Source organism: Neovison vison, chromosome 3, assembly GCF_020171115.1.
Source record: "Neovison vison isolate M4711 chromosome 3, ASM_NN_V1, whole genome shotgun sequence".
Lineage (NCBI taxonomy): Eukaryota > Metazoa > Chordata > Mammalia > Carnivora > Mustelidae > Neogale > Neogale vison.
In genome coordinates this window covers 109,122,802-109,139,319 of record NC_058093.1, presented here as the reverse complement: position 1 = coordinate 109,139,319, position 16,518 = coordinate 109,122,802, and the positions used below count along the sequence as shown (strand labels likewise).

At 38.5% G+C, this 16,518-nt stretch overlaps 1 protein-coding gene across 2 annotated transcripts in view; it reads right to left on the bottom strand.

The window, feature by feature from the left end:
* The window catches only part of CNTNAP5 (contactin associated protein family member 5), an 858,994-nt gene that overhangs the window by 108,056 nt on the left and 734,420 nt on the right, over positions 1-16,518 (bottom strand). For both annotated transcript variants that reach the window (XM_044242676.1, XM_044242675.1), the window contains one exon: positions 4,153-4,392. In XM_044242676.1, the coding sequence (XP_044098611.1) occupies positions 4,153-4,392 (240 nt within the window). The remainder of the gene's footprint in view (positions 1-4,152; positions 4,393-16,518) is intronic.

Below are 16,518 nucleotides of genomic sequence, written 5' to 3'. Positions count from 1 at the left end.
GCAAAGAAAAGAGCTGGAAGGAAATCAGATTTTCTTTTTAATGTTTGTATTTGAGTGATTAGATTTTTTTCTAGATTCCAAAATATATTTCCAAATAGAATTCCAAATACACTAACTTTAATTAGAAAAAAATAATAAATGATGCTACTATGACAGTCATACCCAGATTCTTCATATAATGGAGGGGCATGTAGAGGTGGGCCAAAGACAAGTCTGCATTATTAAATGGTGTTAGAATGGCTGGATATCCATAGGCAAAAGAATGAAGCTGAATCCCTGCCTCACATCTACAAAAATGAACTCAAAATGGATCAAAGACTAAATATAAAAGCAAAGCTATAAAACCCTTAGAAGAAACCATGGACATAAGCCTTCATGGCCTTCAGTGAGGCAATGATTTGTTTGACATAATACCAAAAGCACAGGGGCGCCTGGGTGGCTCAGTGCGTTAAGCCTCTGCCTTCGGCTCAGGTCATGGTCTCAGGGTCCTGGGGTTGAGCCCCACATTGGGCTCTCTACTCAATGGGAAGCCTACTCCCTCCTTTCTCTCTCCCTGCTGCTCTGCCTGCTTGTGATCACACTCTCTCTGTCAAGTAAATAAATAGAATATTTTTTAAAAAATATCAAAAGCACAAGCAACAAAAATAAAACAATAAGAACCAGATGTTATAAGAATTAAAAACTTTGTGCTTCACAAGGTACTCTCAAGAAAATGAAAAGGGGAGAAAATAGGTGCAAAGCATATATCTAATGTGAGAATTATATTCAAAATATGCAAAGAATTCCTACAAGTAAATAATAAAAAGAAAAATAACCCAATCAAAAGTTGGTAAAAACTTTAAATGAACATTTCGCTTAAGAAGATATATAAATAGTCAATAAGAACACGAAAAGATGTCTAATATTATCAGTCATTAGTGAAATGCAAATCAAAACCACAATAAGATACAATTTCACACAGTCACAGTAAGATGTCTCTTATCAAAAGGGTGGATAATAACAAGCATTGGTGAGGATGTGGAGAAACTGGAGTCCTTAGACTTTTCTGGTAAGAATATAAAATGGAGAAGCCCCTTCAAAAACAGTTTGCCAGTATCCTCAAAAAGTTAAATTTTTAGTTACCATATGACCCAAGTAATCCCACTTCTAGGTATATACCCAAGAGAACAGAAAAACATTAATCCACACAATATGTACCTGAACGTTAACCGCAGCATTATTTATAATAGCCAAAGAAATGGAAACATCACAATGTCCATCAACTGATAAATGAATAAACAAAATGTGTGGCATCCACATAATGGAATAAAATACTCTTTGGAAATAAAAAAGGAACAAAACACTGAAAAGTGCCATAACACAGATAAACCTTGGAAACATTATGCTAAGTGAAAGAAACTAGACACTGAAAGGCCACATAGTGTATGAGTCCATTAGCATGAAATACCCAGAATAGGTAAATCCATAGTGACAGAAAGTAAATCAGTTGTTTCCAGGGACTGAGGGGAAAGGTGAAGGAGGGGTAGCTACTAATGTGTATAAAGTTCCTTTTTAGGGTGATGAAAATGTTCTGAAATTAGATAATAGTGATGGTTGTGCAACTTTGTGAATATGCTAAAAGTCACAGCATTATATAATGTAAAGAATGGATTTTAGGGTATGAAAATTACACCTCAGTGACAAGAAAAAAGAGACATACACAAAACATAAAACCAACCAACAAATAAACATTTTTGAATCCTATTAACATATTCCTATACTGAATGAAATTAGGGTTTTAAAGAGAAAAAAGAAACCAAAAAGATGCTGGATGGGTCTACAGCCCTGGCAATTATTACCAAGTCATTCAACCTCTTGGAACGTCAATGTTCTTAATATGTTAATATCTTCCACACTAGGTTGGTCATAAGGAATGTATGTTGCAGTCAATAATTACTAGCTAGCTGCATGATTATTATTACTTTGTATTATAATCAGAAACAGAAAGTAGGTCAATGGATCGTAGTTCTGGCCCAGGCATTGGTAATTCCACCCTATATATTTCTAGTATTTACACTCCTTAAAATACATATGCCCTGGGAAGTTAACACGAAAGACTACCTCAATGGAGAGTGCCCTTGTTTAGGACAACCTCCTAGCTAGTGGCTCTGATTTCCATTCCAGTTCCCCCAGGCAACTGGCACGGTTAAAATACTCGGTTAGAAGATTCATCCCACATACTTTGCAGCTAATGAATATAAAAGGAATCATTTCCTTAGATTTATGAGAAAGGGAAGAAAGTTTGGAACTGTGAAATATGAAGCAAGCTGAAAAGGCTAAGCACATATTTGTATATTTTGCTTATGGATCAAAGTAAGGAAAAGTGGGGAGAGAGCACAGAGGCTATTTCAACATATGCTGCCCAAAGATATGATGCTATGGACAGAAGATAATTAATCTGAGTTGTTTCAGGAAAAAAAAAAAAAGAGCTAATTAAAAATTAGGCTAAATTTTAAAAAAATAGGCTAAATTTAGAATATGATCTATGAGATGTTTGAGCAATGTCTCTGGAGAAATGTAGAATCCCACTGTATTTTTGTTTTGTTTTGTTTTGTTTCTACACATTGGGCTTGGAACTTAATGATATTATTTTCTTTAGTACATAATGTGTACTATTTCCTGTAGTATTTCCTGTAGATCCTGTGGAACAATGCTAGTATACCTCTGTGAGCAGGCCTGATAGTGTTTGTTCTGTATTTGCTTCTTCTAACTGTGTAAAACCAGACTAAGGATAGTATTTAAAATTTTTTTAGGGATGGTAATTCAGACACCCTCCCCAGTACAAAAATCCAGCGGCTAAGTGTCTTAGCCCATGGTCAGCATTTACTGGGATGGGGCCACTTTATGTCAAGTTCCATGCAGGGCCAAACACATTGTTGACCTTAACATTTATATCATTAATTTTCTCCCAAGGAGTACAATGATTCTCAACAATAATAAGCAAGTAATTCAATCTAACTATGGAGAAAGCCAGTGTAAATGATGAAGAGCTCAAATTACAGAGTCCTTCAATGAGAACACTAGGTGCTCTTCTTTCGTCTATTGTTTTTAAGTTCCAACAGTAAATTGGACTAAATAAAGCATTGTTTGGTAGAGGTGTTTGGGAAATGTGTTTTAATGAAATGACAAGAATTATGTATAATTGCCATCATTGTTTGCATGTAAATGGTGTTTCAAAGTAATTAAAACATTTTATTTTAATAGTTTAAATGCTGCTCTTGAAATATTGTTTACATTATTTGCTCAACAAACATTTTTCCCCTCCATCAGTAAAATAAACTTTAAAATCCTGCAAAGATTGATTGGAGACCTAATCTTTTTGTCCTTGTATTTGAAAAAATACTAAGTGTTTATACTAAATAAGGCAATTTTATAGTTTGTAGAGTTATCTTTATTTTTTTTTTAGAGAGAATTTACACCGTAACTACCATTCCTTGTTTAAGGCATACATCCATGATGGTTAGTTTTACCAATGCAATAAGTTCATAAGATAGGAAAGGCTGTAGAAAGACACTGGGGCAGGGATTTTGATCCTGTGTTCCATACCTATCCCCCAATGAACTAAATGTGCATTGCCAAGCAGGGCTTTTAAAGCTTCAGACTCCATTCATATCACCGGCAGCATAGGGAGATTTTACTAGATGCATGGTATTATTTCTACTGACTTACCTATAAGTTTCCTATTATAAGAATCCTTTGAGATGACTCAAGCATCCCTAAAACTCTTCCAGGGGTAGAATCTAGAATGCTGGATTACATTCATGGGCTAAGGAATTGGAACTGGAAAAGACTAATGCATCCCTCGAGACTGGGGTGATACAACAGAAATGAAAGTCCACCTCTCCCAGTGTTCAGCTGACCCCTCAGCCAAGGAGAGCGTGTTGCACTGTTACTACCCATCCAGTTCAGTGGCACTGCCAGACAATTACATATATATGTAATGTATGTAATGTATGTAATGTAAAGATATATTTAATTATGTTGAGGGGCTACACAGAGTCTTTAAACAGAGCAAAACTGAAGAAGGTAAACGATCACATAAGGACTGTCTAAGGGCATGACTTGACCATGGCTTACAGGTGCAGCAAAACAGCACTGGGGAGTTGACTGTACCTTTTTTGCAGAAGGGCCCTTCATATGGTGAATTGGTACAATCACAGAAGTACCCACTGTACTTCTCCACACACTTGCCCCCATTGTGGCAGATGCTGCCATAAGTGCTGCAATGACCGGGGCATCCTGGCCGGACTCCAGTTGTGACCTTTGCCCTCTCCTCCAGGTCCAGTTTCTGCCCATTCAAGTGTAAGGAGCGTATGCATCCTAGAAAGCCTTTCTGTCTGGATGATGTTCCCCCTGAGCAGTGAAAAATAAAAAGGAAAAAAAGAAAAAGGTAAGATACCATACAGTTCAATTATTTTAGGTTTAATATTGACATTGGTAATAGTTAAGCATTGTTCTATTGTCATGCTGTGTTAAACTTTTCCATTACAGTTTCCAGTGAGAATTAGGAATTCAAACAGCATGTGCAAAATGCATGTCTTTCCAGGCTGGGAACCTCCTCACCCCTAACTCCAAAACAACAACAACAACAACAACAATGGGGTGCCCAGGAATCTAAGTTGTTGAGTGTCTGACTCTTGGTTTCCACTCAGGTCATGATCTCAGGTTCCTGGGGCTGAGCCCTGTGTCCGGCTCCACACTTAGTGGGAAGTCTGCTTGAGAATCCTCTCCCTCTGTCCCTCCACCTGCTCTCTCTCTGAAATAAATAAATAAATCTTTAAGAAGGAAGGAAGGAAAGAAAGAAGCAAGGAAGGAAGAGAAGAAAGGAAGGAAGGGAGGGAGGGAGGAAGGGAGGAAGGGTTATACTTCATGCGGAATCCTATACTTTACATGTTTAAGACAGAAATTTCAGATCACAATGTTCCTTGCAAATGAAATAAAATGTGTCATCACATAGTCCATAGCAGACTTTTGTCTGAAGTAGAATGCTCAAACGGGATTGTCCCTTCTAACAGAATTAGAGGCAAGCTCTTACGCACACCAGCTTAGAAAACTTGCGACAAACTTTGCATTGCTCATGAAGTGTAATGCAAGCACTGGAAGGAGGGTGGGCTTTAGGACACACAGACATAGAGTCCTACTCCATGTCACTAGCTGATTAGCCATGTTGACAACTGATCACCTCAGCCTTAGCTACTTGATCTGTAAAATAAGAATAAGTTTGTTTAGTGTGTTTACAGTAAAGCTTAGTGAAGATCATGGAATGCAGTACATACTCAATCATAACTCTGTTGTGCCCTCTTCTGAGCCCTTAAAATGTCTCAAACAAGTAGATTGTTTATATATGTATATACACATGTATATATGTATACAGAGAGAGAGAGAAAGAGAGAGATCCTAGCCCTTAACTCTAAATTATTTGGAAGCCAGATTTGTTCTTCTGGATTACAGAACAGGATTCTAACCCAACTTTCTGCTGCAGGCACATCTTGAAGTTTTCAGAGAGATTTACAATGCTTGTTGCAAATTATTCAAGAATGGAGTTGATTCAAAGTGAGAGGACTTTGTTACCATTGTAAATCTAGGACTCTCCTAGCCTAAACCTCTAATATCAGAAAAACGTTCACTGAGCGACAAAAGCCAAGAAACTAAGCTAAATCCCATCTGCAGGTATTTGTATGATGCCCAGAATTATGGGAGATCCCAGAAAAGACATAGGTCAAGCCTGCCTTTAAAGATACAAATTCTAGTCTAGATTCAACAGTGAAGACTCAAGTCCACACACACAAATAAATGGAGGGAACCTTCAGGACTTCAAGGTCAACAAATTGTACTGACAGGGACAAAAACAACAGGGGTAGGATGGACTTGTCCCTTATTATCTGTATCTATCGATTCTCCTCTCTGAGCCTCATTCGTTTCTAGCCCTACAACTCTATTAAAACTTAGTCTATCGAATGACCAGATCAAAATATATTCCCACCAGGGCACCTGAGTGGCTCAGTGGGTTAAAGCCTCTGCCTTCAGCTCAGGTCATGATCCCAGGGTCCTGGGATCGAGCCCCGGATTGGGCTCTCTGCTCAGCGGGGAGCCTGCTTCCCCCTCTCTCTCTCTGCTCACCTCTCTACCTACTTGTGATCTCTGCCTGTCAAATAAATAAAATCATATATATATATATATATATGTATATGTATATACATATATATATTCATTCCCACCAAGGTGGATACAGATGGGAATTCCAAATGTGTCATCTCAGACCATAAATAGAGATGTTAAATAAGAAACAAAGAAGTAAGTTAAAGAAGTGAGTTAGGTAACCTAAACATTCCCAGCATCAGTCAGCCTGGCCAGCTGGACAAGAAAATCATTGGAAATGGTTTGATGAGAGTATAGAATGGGGATGAGGGAGTATTGCAACTTCCCGGAACCATAAATATGTGTCTGCCAGTCACTGGCTGCATCCACAGACCGATTTAACACTCCAAAAGGATTAATCTACTCTTTTATTCTGAAATAATGTTGAAACTCTATTGTATTTTCAGGTCTGATAAGTGATACTCAAAGAGGCCAGGAGGTCAAACCCAAATTGCTTTCTCCTGTCTGTCCTAATTTTAGTGACTAAATCTCCTTTTAACCACAAGATAAATCAATTATAAGTACAAGCAGATCATAAAGGAAGGTTCATTATTTCTTTCCCAGAGATCATACAGAATAAAGAGGGGAGGATTTATGTAGTCAAATGTTTTGTCTTGTTTTTTTTTTTTTTTCCCTTATTTTGCAGTCACTCCCTGCGGTAGATTTGAATAACTCTTCATATAGCTTGTTAGTGGCATTTTTTCCTCTAGCAGAGGTGGAGAATGCAAGATCTATTGCACATTTTCTTGCGTGTGACTTAGTCAACAAGTTTATAAATGGAGGCGAAAGTGGCTGGGGTGGTTTCTCTGGCAGAAATGCACTCCTTGAGGTTTGAGACGTAGAGTACAGAGAGAGTGATCCAAAGCAAGAGGACCGTTTCACTCTGAGATGCTGACAAAATGCATGACGCAAAGAACTATGAACTAAATTTCGAAATGAGCTAAATTTCCATTTTCACCTGTTTTTCATTCTTTACGGAGGATAAGAACTAGAGGTCAGGTTCCTTTTTCTTTAGGTAGAAGTAATAGGTAGACTAAGAATAGAATAATTCCAGAAAGATGCTCCTCCCCCACACTCACACCCAGGCAAGTTGTTGGTGCTGTCCGTTTTCTGGCTTTGCCTGCTATGTGTAGAGTTTTGTTGCAGGCGTAAATGTTCTCTGAACCTTGAGTACTCTGCAGAGACGCAGCTGCAAGCTTCCCTCCCCCTTCTCACTCAGTCCTTTCCCCCCACCCCAGCTCTTCCAGATCTCTCTGGCTGCTGCTTCTCCTTCTTCTCCTTTTCCTTCTTCTCCTTCTCCTTCTTATTCTTTCTTTTTCCTTCTCCTTCTCCATTCCCTCCCCCTTGTCCTCCTCCTTCTCCTTTTTTATTCCAGTATTGTTAACATACAGTACCATCTGCTTCTTTGTACACCGAGATCCATGGTCCTTACCTCGATGTGATTCCTTTCCACAGCCTTCCAACTGACCACGCTTCTCATCCATTCAACACTTGACAATCAGAAAGATAAACCGAATTTGAAAATTGGATTCTGCCATTCCTATCTAATGCTCTTTAGAGATTACTGATTGTCCTCGGGATCAAGTTCAAATTCCGTGGCACAGATGATATAGTAGGAAAGATCTGGGCTCCACTTACCTCTCTAGCTTCCTTTTCCCACATCCCCTTCTCTGACTTAAGTGCACCCAGGACTTCTGAACTACAAATGGCTCCCCAGTGCCCTCTGGTTTGTCTTGATTTTGGATCTCTTCAGGTACTTTGCATTTATGTAGTATGTCATCTTCCCCATGTACTCCACAGATCACAGTACACTATCCCTCTCATTAAAAACACAGACACCAGCACGCATATGCACACCTCCCTTCCCCACACATCTTTTTGCCTCCCAGTATTTAATTATTTCAATTAGTTCCCAATTTTATTTAAAATGAGAGATATTTTTAAAATTCTAATAAATCTTTGAGAAAAAAAAAATCAAATCTGTTAACAATGAAAGTGCTTTCCTGCACAGCAAAGCTCACTGCAGCTGCACCATGCCATGGTCCGTTCTTTTAAGATGGGGAACCCAGTCCCCACTTGGCCACATTCTGCACCAGGGCCACTTCATTCATTTATATTGCCTTCCTGCCCCTTGTAGGTATTTGGTTTTTCAATGCTACTCTAAAATAACTTTGCTCTTTACTTGTCTACATCTTGTCTAAGATTTACTAAAACATTGGAGGAAGAACAACAAAACTGTAGCATCATTCTTAAAGCATCCGAAAGTCATGTTTTTGAGGCTTGCATTTAATCTGAAAGCAGATAGAGAATCAGGACAGTGTTTCTAATTAAAAATAATAATAATAATAACATTTCAAACATACGTGTATGTTAGAAACTTTATCACCGAACACCCAAAGGGAAAGAGTGTATTCATAATATTCCCATGACCTAGTTGAAGTCATTTAGTGTTAGAGAGATTGCTTTGGCCAGCGTCAAGAATCGAAAAGTGTCTATACGGCAGAGCCAGGTGTCAAACTGTGATCTCTTGACCTTCAAAGCCTGCATACCTTGGAAGCTCTAAAATCCTAAAATGGATGATCTGATTAGACAACTTGAATCAGTACTATAACTAAATGATCCTTCTACCTTCTTACCCTTATCTCTAATATGGTTTCTTCCAGCAAGTAATATACATGCATGCATTTATTCTCTTTACTTTGCCCTTACTCTTCTTAATAACTATCACCTTTAGTTGGCTGGTCTAGCTAGAAGCAATTCTGCACGAGACTCTACAGTTGGCCCTTGGTATGTTCATGTTCATTTTGAAGACATTTCCTTCACCTGAGTACAAATCAACTCATGAAAATGTCACTGTCATCATTCTAAATCTGTCTTAGAAAACCTCCATGTGACAGCTTCACAAATGCTCATCACTTTCAGAGGAGTATCTAAATTTTTTTGTGGTCCTTGGCACCACATGCAAAACCTCTATTTCGGGCACCTGGGTGGCTCAGTGGGTTAAGCCGCTGCCTTCGGCTCAGGTCATGATCTCAGGGTCCTGGGATCGAGTCCCGCATCGGGCTCTCTGCTCAGCAGGGAGCCTGCTTCCTTCTCTCTCTCTCTGCCTGCCTCTCCATCTACTTGTGATTTCTCTCTGTCAAATAAATAAATAAAATCTTTAAAAAAAAAAAAAAAAAAAAAAAAAAACCTCTATTTCTCTCCTGGGTGTCTACTTTCTTTCCTCCACGAGCTCAAACAGAACTCCTTGTTGAGGACTCTTGATAAAACAGTGAATGTACCAAGCTGGGCTCCTGATTCACAAAAACATTTAATAATTTTCTCTTTTTCCATCTTTCTGCCTTTCTTGGTTGTTTTTTTGACCTTGAACTTGGAGTAGCTGTTTTTATTTGTTTTTTGTTTGTTTTTATGATTTGCCATAACCAGCTGAACTACAGGTGCATTTACCACCTAGATTCCAAATTCTAAAATGGCAGCAGATTTAGCATATACATGATGAATAAATATACATTAACCATCGATTATTGTCTGCTTTTAACCCACCCCTCCAACTGACAGAGCCTTGGTACCAGAAGGAAAGTATAAAATGTGATTTTCTTGAGAACAAGGCATGCATCTGGTTGAGTTTGGCCAGATACAGTGATTTCTTGCTCATAAACCAAAAAACACACATCATTTAATAATAGATGTGACACTAACTGGATGTTTAAAAAGTAAAATAATGATGCAATATCAATTTAAACTAAGAGTTTACTTCTTATAAAGCACCTTCCAAGCATGTACTTCACAGACACTTTCTGGTTTAATCTTCCTCTAAATTGTGGAACTTCAAATAAAACACTAATCCTCCAAAAATTGGGAAAGAGATTGTTAACTTAGAATCACTTAACAGCAAATTGAAAGTATTTCTTATTTGTTTGTTTGGTGGAAATGAATGCTATGAAAAACTTTTCAAGAATAATTCAGCAATATGCATCGAGAGCCATGAAAATATTATTATCATTGGCCTTATTCTATTTTTTTAAAGAAATTTCCCAAAATGGAGCTGGGGGCATTGATTACAATAAAAAATAATTAATTTTGCTCATACATAGTCATTAAAAATACTTCATTATGTGCACAATAGTATAATTATCTACCTGGAAAATCCCCCCAAAACAATAATGACAAATTATTACAATTAAAATAAAAGTATATGGGGGCGCCTGAGTGGCTTGGTCAGTTAAGCACCTGCCTTCAGCTAGGGTCATGATCCCAGGGTCTTGGGATCGAGTTCCGCATCAGGTTCCCTGCTCAGTCAGGAATCTGCTTCCTCCTCTCTCTGTGCCCCTCTCCCCACTTGTGCTCTCTCTCTTTCTGAAATAAATAAATAAAATCTTTTGAAAATATATTAATTAATTAAATAAAATAAAGATATAAGAATGTGGATAGATATAAATATCAGCATACAAAATCAATCACTGTCCTATATAACAACAATAACCAACTGGAGAATGGAATACCTAGGAAAAAATCCTGTTTAATAACAAAAGCAGCAAAACACCTAGAAGTTAACAAGATGTGCGCCTATATGAAGGAAAAAATACAATTTTACCTTTACACCTAAAGAATACCTGAAGAAGTAAAATATGTGTCTGTATGATCCAGTAATGGACAGTTAATTTCTTTAACACAATAAAATCCAATCAATAGCCCCCCAAAAATTATTTTCATAGAACATGAAAAGCTAATTCCACAAGAAGGGAAAATGATTGAGAATCATTAATAAGTTTTTAAAATGAAAAGAAGTGAGGTGTGCACAGGGGTAAAACTTATCCAATTCTGTATCAAAATATACCCTGTAAGTGTGATTTGGTGCAGTATTTGGGAAAAACAAAACTATTTAAATAAAACAGAAACCATAGCTTCCTTGATTTTGTTTATAGTTTTAGTTTTTGTTTCTGTTCTTGCTTTTCAGTAAGCTCCACACCACAATGTGGGGTTGGAACCCATGACCCCAAGATCAAGAGTTGCATGCTCTCCCAGCTGAGCCAGGTAGGCACCCCAGGAAACCAGACATTTCTAAGAAATTCAGAAATAGACTCTTTATACAGAAAGATGGTTTTTTACATTATAATATACACTGCAGTTCTAAGTAACTAGGAAAAAGAGGAACCATGAAATAAATGGAGATGGGGAAATATGATTTTGGAAAGTAAATAAAATTACAATCCTACCTCAGAACCTAAAACAAATTACAGATGCATTAAAGACATAAAACAAACATGGCTACAAAATAAGCAAAAACTGAAAATATTAGGTAAAGCACTATATAACAGTTTTAATATGCTATTTATATTGGCCTGTTATCGTTTCCATGGCATATTTGAGGTGTAAAAAAACAAACAAACAAAAACAGTGAGAAAGCTGTGGTATAATACATATAAATATATCGTTTATGTAAATATATCCACAAATAATAATATTGTTCAGTGTTTCCTAAGGGTACCTAAATGTATGTAAGAACTTGAACAATGCCTGGAACATCTCATGCAGGACAAATATCAGTTGCCTCTAATAAGGATAGTTGGAGGTATTATTGACTAATTTTCAGTGAGGATGCATTTGCATATTGATTGTATAATTTAAAATAAATATTTTCATTTATTATGTATATTGTGTACAGTGCGGTTGGTCTCCTTTTTCTAAAAGTCATGTGAGAAATAATTTATTATATCGTTTCAAATGAAACTCCTTGCTATAGAATTGTGTACATCTCTAAAAGCCATTTATTAATCCATGTGGTATTTGGATATTGAGGAATACCTTTGACAGTATCAGCATGTTTGTGTCCGGTGTGTGGGTCACGGTATATAGGAAGTATGTATCTTGCTACTTGGGTTTTCTGCAGAGGCTTGTTTTTCTGGTAATTTTGTTTTCAAGACTCCTAGCCAAAAACAAACCTTTGCTTTCTTTTTAACAGAATGGTGGCAGGGCAGGGCCAACATTTCGTCCAGACAGAGTACTAAATATGCATTCTGTGGAAATCCCCATTTGGTTATTATTTACAATTCAGGAGGAGGGGAAAGAAAGAAGCAAGCACTTGAATTGTGTTTCTGTTTTTGTTGCTAATGTGGAACCATGAGGGACTAGAGCCCACCTCAGTTCAAGGTAGCTGATTATTGTCTTGCATATAATTTAGAGGTACCCCTAAACAAGAGCAAGATGATGGGGCAGAAAAGTTTCCATATCAGTCTAGAATAGCCACGAGAACCATCGTGACACCACAACTATCTCCCATCCTGCAAAGATGAGTGCCAAATGATGCCTCGCTGTGCTCCCTTCTGTCAACATTTTGGAAGATAAAAAATCAGCATCAAAAATAGATTTAAAGAAAAGTTACAAAGGCTCCTGGGTTAAGAGGAGAGATTATTGCCCTTCTTGCAAGAGCCACGAGATGAGAAATACCGTATGAGACCAGGTCATCCCAACAATCAGCTGGAACACTTACGTTCTTCCCAGCTGCTGCCTGGCCAAATCATTGTCCTACTAGCACCTGTGTTTGGATTTCGCATATGCTTGAACAGTCACTTGTTAGTTTTCTCCAGCATGGGCCTACTGAGAACAGATACTCTCCTAGAAGTTAAAGCACAGACCCATTCAAAGAAATAAGGATATATAGTAAAGGTTCTATGATTATAAACTTTAAGAATTTCCCCTAATATTTCTCCTGGCCTAGAGTGATTTTATGGGTGATGCCAGGACACTCTAAAGTATGTGTGTGTGTGTGTATATATATATATATATATATATTTTTTTTTTTTTTAAAGGCTGCAATTCACTAAATAGGATAGTAGCATTGTAGAGTCAAGGGCAACCAGTTCTCACTGTCCAATCTTTTGACACTGTCATGACATGTTGATAAATTTCTTTAGCAATCACTTTGGAGCTCTTTCTTACTCCAAGCTTCCTTTGGGTATGTGATGGCTGCAGCGTGACGAGCAACACACCATCAAATGTGAGAAGCATCTCTCTCACGTTTGATGGTGTGTCCCTGAAACTTGGAAATAGAGCAAAAAAAAAAAAAAAAAAGTGGATGACATTTATTCAGTAGAAATGCAAATAATTTCTTTCCAGTAAAGCAGGTAACTCCAAAGATGGCCTGTTGAACAACATTTTCACGAGGGATAGCCTGGAAACTGCCTCCAGGTTACACTTGAAAGCCACACCCAAATAGCATGGAGGACAAAGGGGCGTTAGAGAAGAGAAGGGAGTTGGGGGAAATTGGGAGGGGAGGTGAATCGTGAGAGACTATGGACTCTGAAAAACAGTCTGAGGGGTTTGAAGGGGCGGGGGGTGGGAGGTCAGGGTACCAGGTGGTGGGGATTATAGAGGGCACGGCTTGCATGGAGCACTGGGTGTGGTGAAAAAATAATACCGTTATGCTGAAAATAAATAAATTTTAAAAAAAAGAAAAAAAAAAGAAGGCCACACCCCTTTAGCCCTACTAACCATCCTTGGATATGCACCCCCATACCATATTCTCAGGGACCTGGCTTAAAGCCTTTCCTCTCCATTCAAAGCCTGTACTTCTTAAACACCAAATGGATCTTATTCATTTTCATGCTCCTGTTGCCTACCCTAGGGCTAATAACACAGAATATGTTCAGGAAACATTTGTGAAATAAATTGTGTCCAAAAAAAGAAAAAAAGAGAGAGAGAGAGAGATGAGAGGAAGGACACAGTGGCAAATGGAGGGAAAAGAACAGATACCTTTCAGTGTTTCCTCCCCAATCTGGCAAAGTCATGCACAATCTGTTAGTCCTTAGAGTTATTTGGACAAGGAAAGAAGAGAGAATAAGGCTGATACTAAAAGAACAAAAAATAAATAAATAAATAAACTTTTAAAAATTACTTCAATTAAAACAAAAACTGAAAATTATTCCAATTTAAAATAAATAAATAAATAAATAAAGGTCTGGCTTTTTACTACTGCCTCACTGGCAGCACCAGCTAAGAGAAGGGCAGTTGCAAAAGATCATGACTGCTTGGATGTCACCACAAATGGGTGTTGGATGTGGACGGCTTTCAGCTTATTTTATGAAACTTAAAATATCATTGAATCACAAATGGAGAGACTGGCCTGGGCACCTTCTCTGATCTGATAGGATTTTCCATAAATAAGCCCATCTTCACCCACCAGAGCACAGGGAAAACAAGAGCAACAGCAAAAGGAATCCAGTAACAACAGCTAAGAGCATGCTTATACATACCATGTAACAATTTGAAAATGGGGTTTTGAAAATCCTTTTCCCTTTGAAAGCTAGTTGCTAAGACAACGGCCATTGTAATGTTACCTTTTGTAAAGGCCCTACCTCAGCTTTTGAGGCATTCATGCATCAGATACACTACGATGTGGGGACACTTCTGCTGATTTGTGCAAAGAAGGGATAAAACCCAGTGTGTGGGCAGGATCCCCCTGGGAGCTGGGAGCTATTGCACTAATTGAATGTGTCCTTTAAATGTCAAATCTTACAAATTTCCAGGCAAAGCAGTGCCCTATTATTCCCCTGGGATGGGGGTACAAATAAATTCCCACTTAAAATGATATTTTACTTACAACTCTTATTTAAGCTTTGATAGAGAATTCCAAATAAAAGGAAAAAGAATGCCCATTTAATCTTTGCAACTGACTTATGAAGTATTGATTATTAAGCCCAGTGGGCAGATGGAATAACTGAGGCCCAGTAAAGGTAATGACTTAAAATAAAGCCAATATTAAAAGGACCAGCACTTGAAACTTTGCATTCAATCACTTTCAGTAACTGATTATACATTTACTGAATTCAAAATACATCAGAGAACCTGCACCAGGCACAAGGATGTAAAGATAAATTAGACACTGTGTCTGTCCACAAGGAAACCACTAGAGGGGAGAGAGGCAATGACCAGATCATTATAACCTAGCGTTATGGGTATGATCACAGGTAGAGGGTGGAGTGGGGGAATACACTCCCCTATGAGAAGAAATTGGATCTGAATCATCAAAAGGCTGTGTCATTAATGAAGAGGAGTCTGCCAAGTAGATAGGGGTAAAGGTATCCATCCTACACTGAGGGAGAAGACCTTTAAAAAGAAGTAAAACAATGCAAACTCAACACTAAGGAACCCATCAGCTTTTTTTTTTTTTTTTTAAAGATTTTATTTATTTATTTGACAGAGAGAAATCACAAGTAGACGGAGAGGCAGGCAGAGAGAGAGAGAGAGACACGGAAGCAGGCCCCCCGCTGAGCAGAGAGCCCGACGCGGGACTCGATCCCAGGGCCCTGAGATCATGACCCGAGCCGAAGGCAGCGGCTTAACCCACTGAGCCACCCACGCGCCCATCAGCTTTAAAGAGTGTTCTGGAGGAAAAAAAAAATAAGGGGGGAAGGGTTATATTATGGCTAATTCTAGGGAGAAATGAAGAATAAATTTTGTTTAAGAGATTACTATGACTTTTAAAAAGTTGTGTGTGTATGTGTGTGTGTGTGTGTGTGTATGTGTGTTTTACAAGAAATCTATGATTTTGGCTCAGGTTGAGTTCTCCAGCAAGCAGACTGTGCAGCAAGAGGTGTGTTAAGGATGCCCTTGGGAACCACACCTGTAGATGGGAGATGGAGAAAGCAGGAGGGGGTGGGGGGTGCTAGAGTGGCAGTGCATATTTAAGGACAGTCTAGAACAACCCCACAGAGAGCATCAGAGCTAGAAGTAACCCATGAGAATTGTACCTCCTTGGGCCAAAATGGACAAACCTTTATACCCTCGATTCAAATGGTCATTGTGGACACACTTGCAAAGGTTGTGACTTTGTCTAGGTGTTTCTCTGGAGCTGACGCAGTCCCTGAAGGGGCAGACACATGAAGACTATCTGTCAACGGCTTTCTCATAGCAGGGCAAAAAGTCCATCTTGAAGGGGGACCTGAACAGCACATTTCCATGTCTACCATGGGTTCCTAAGCCTCTCTCTCCACCATAAATAGATCCCGAGATGACAATGCACCATTCAGCGTGGTGCGTGGATGATGGAAAAAGCTGAATTGAGACATGGCACTTCTCACTTCTTCTGCAAAATTGCCTTCACCTACACAAGTGACTTTGAAGCCAAATCCCTTCCTTCTTGGATCAAAGGCAACTTGGTAACAATATGCGAACTGAGTGTAAATCTGCCAGTAACACTTTCAGAGGATTGTGATTACATTTTCTTCCCCTCTACCACTCTGCTCAAGGGCTTTCTCACCTCTTTCTCTGAATCCTCAGCTATATCGACAAAACCTTGAAGAAACTGAAACAGGCTCACTAGGGTCCCAGCATCTACATGCC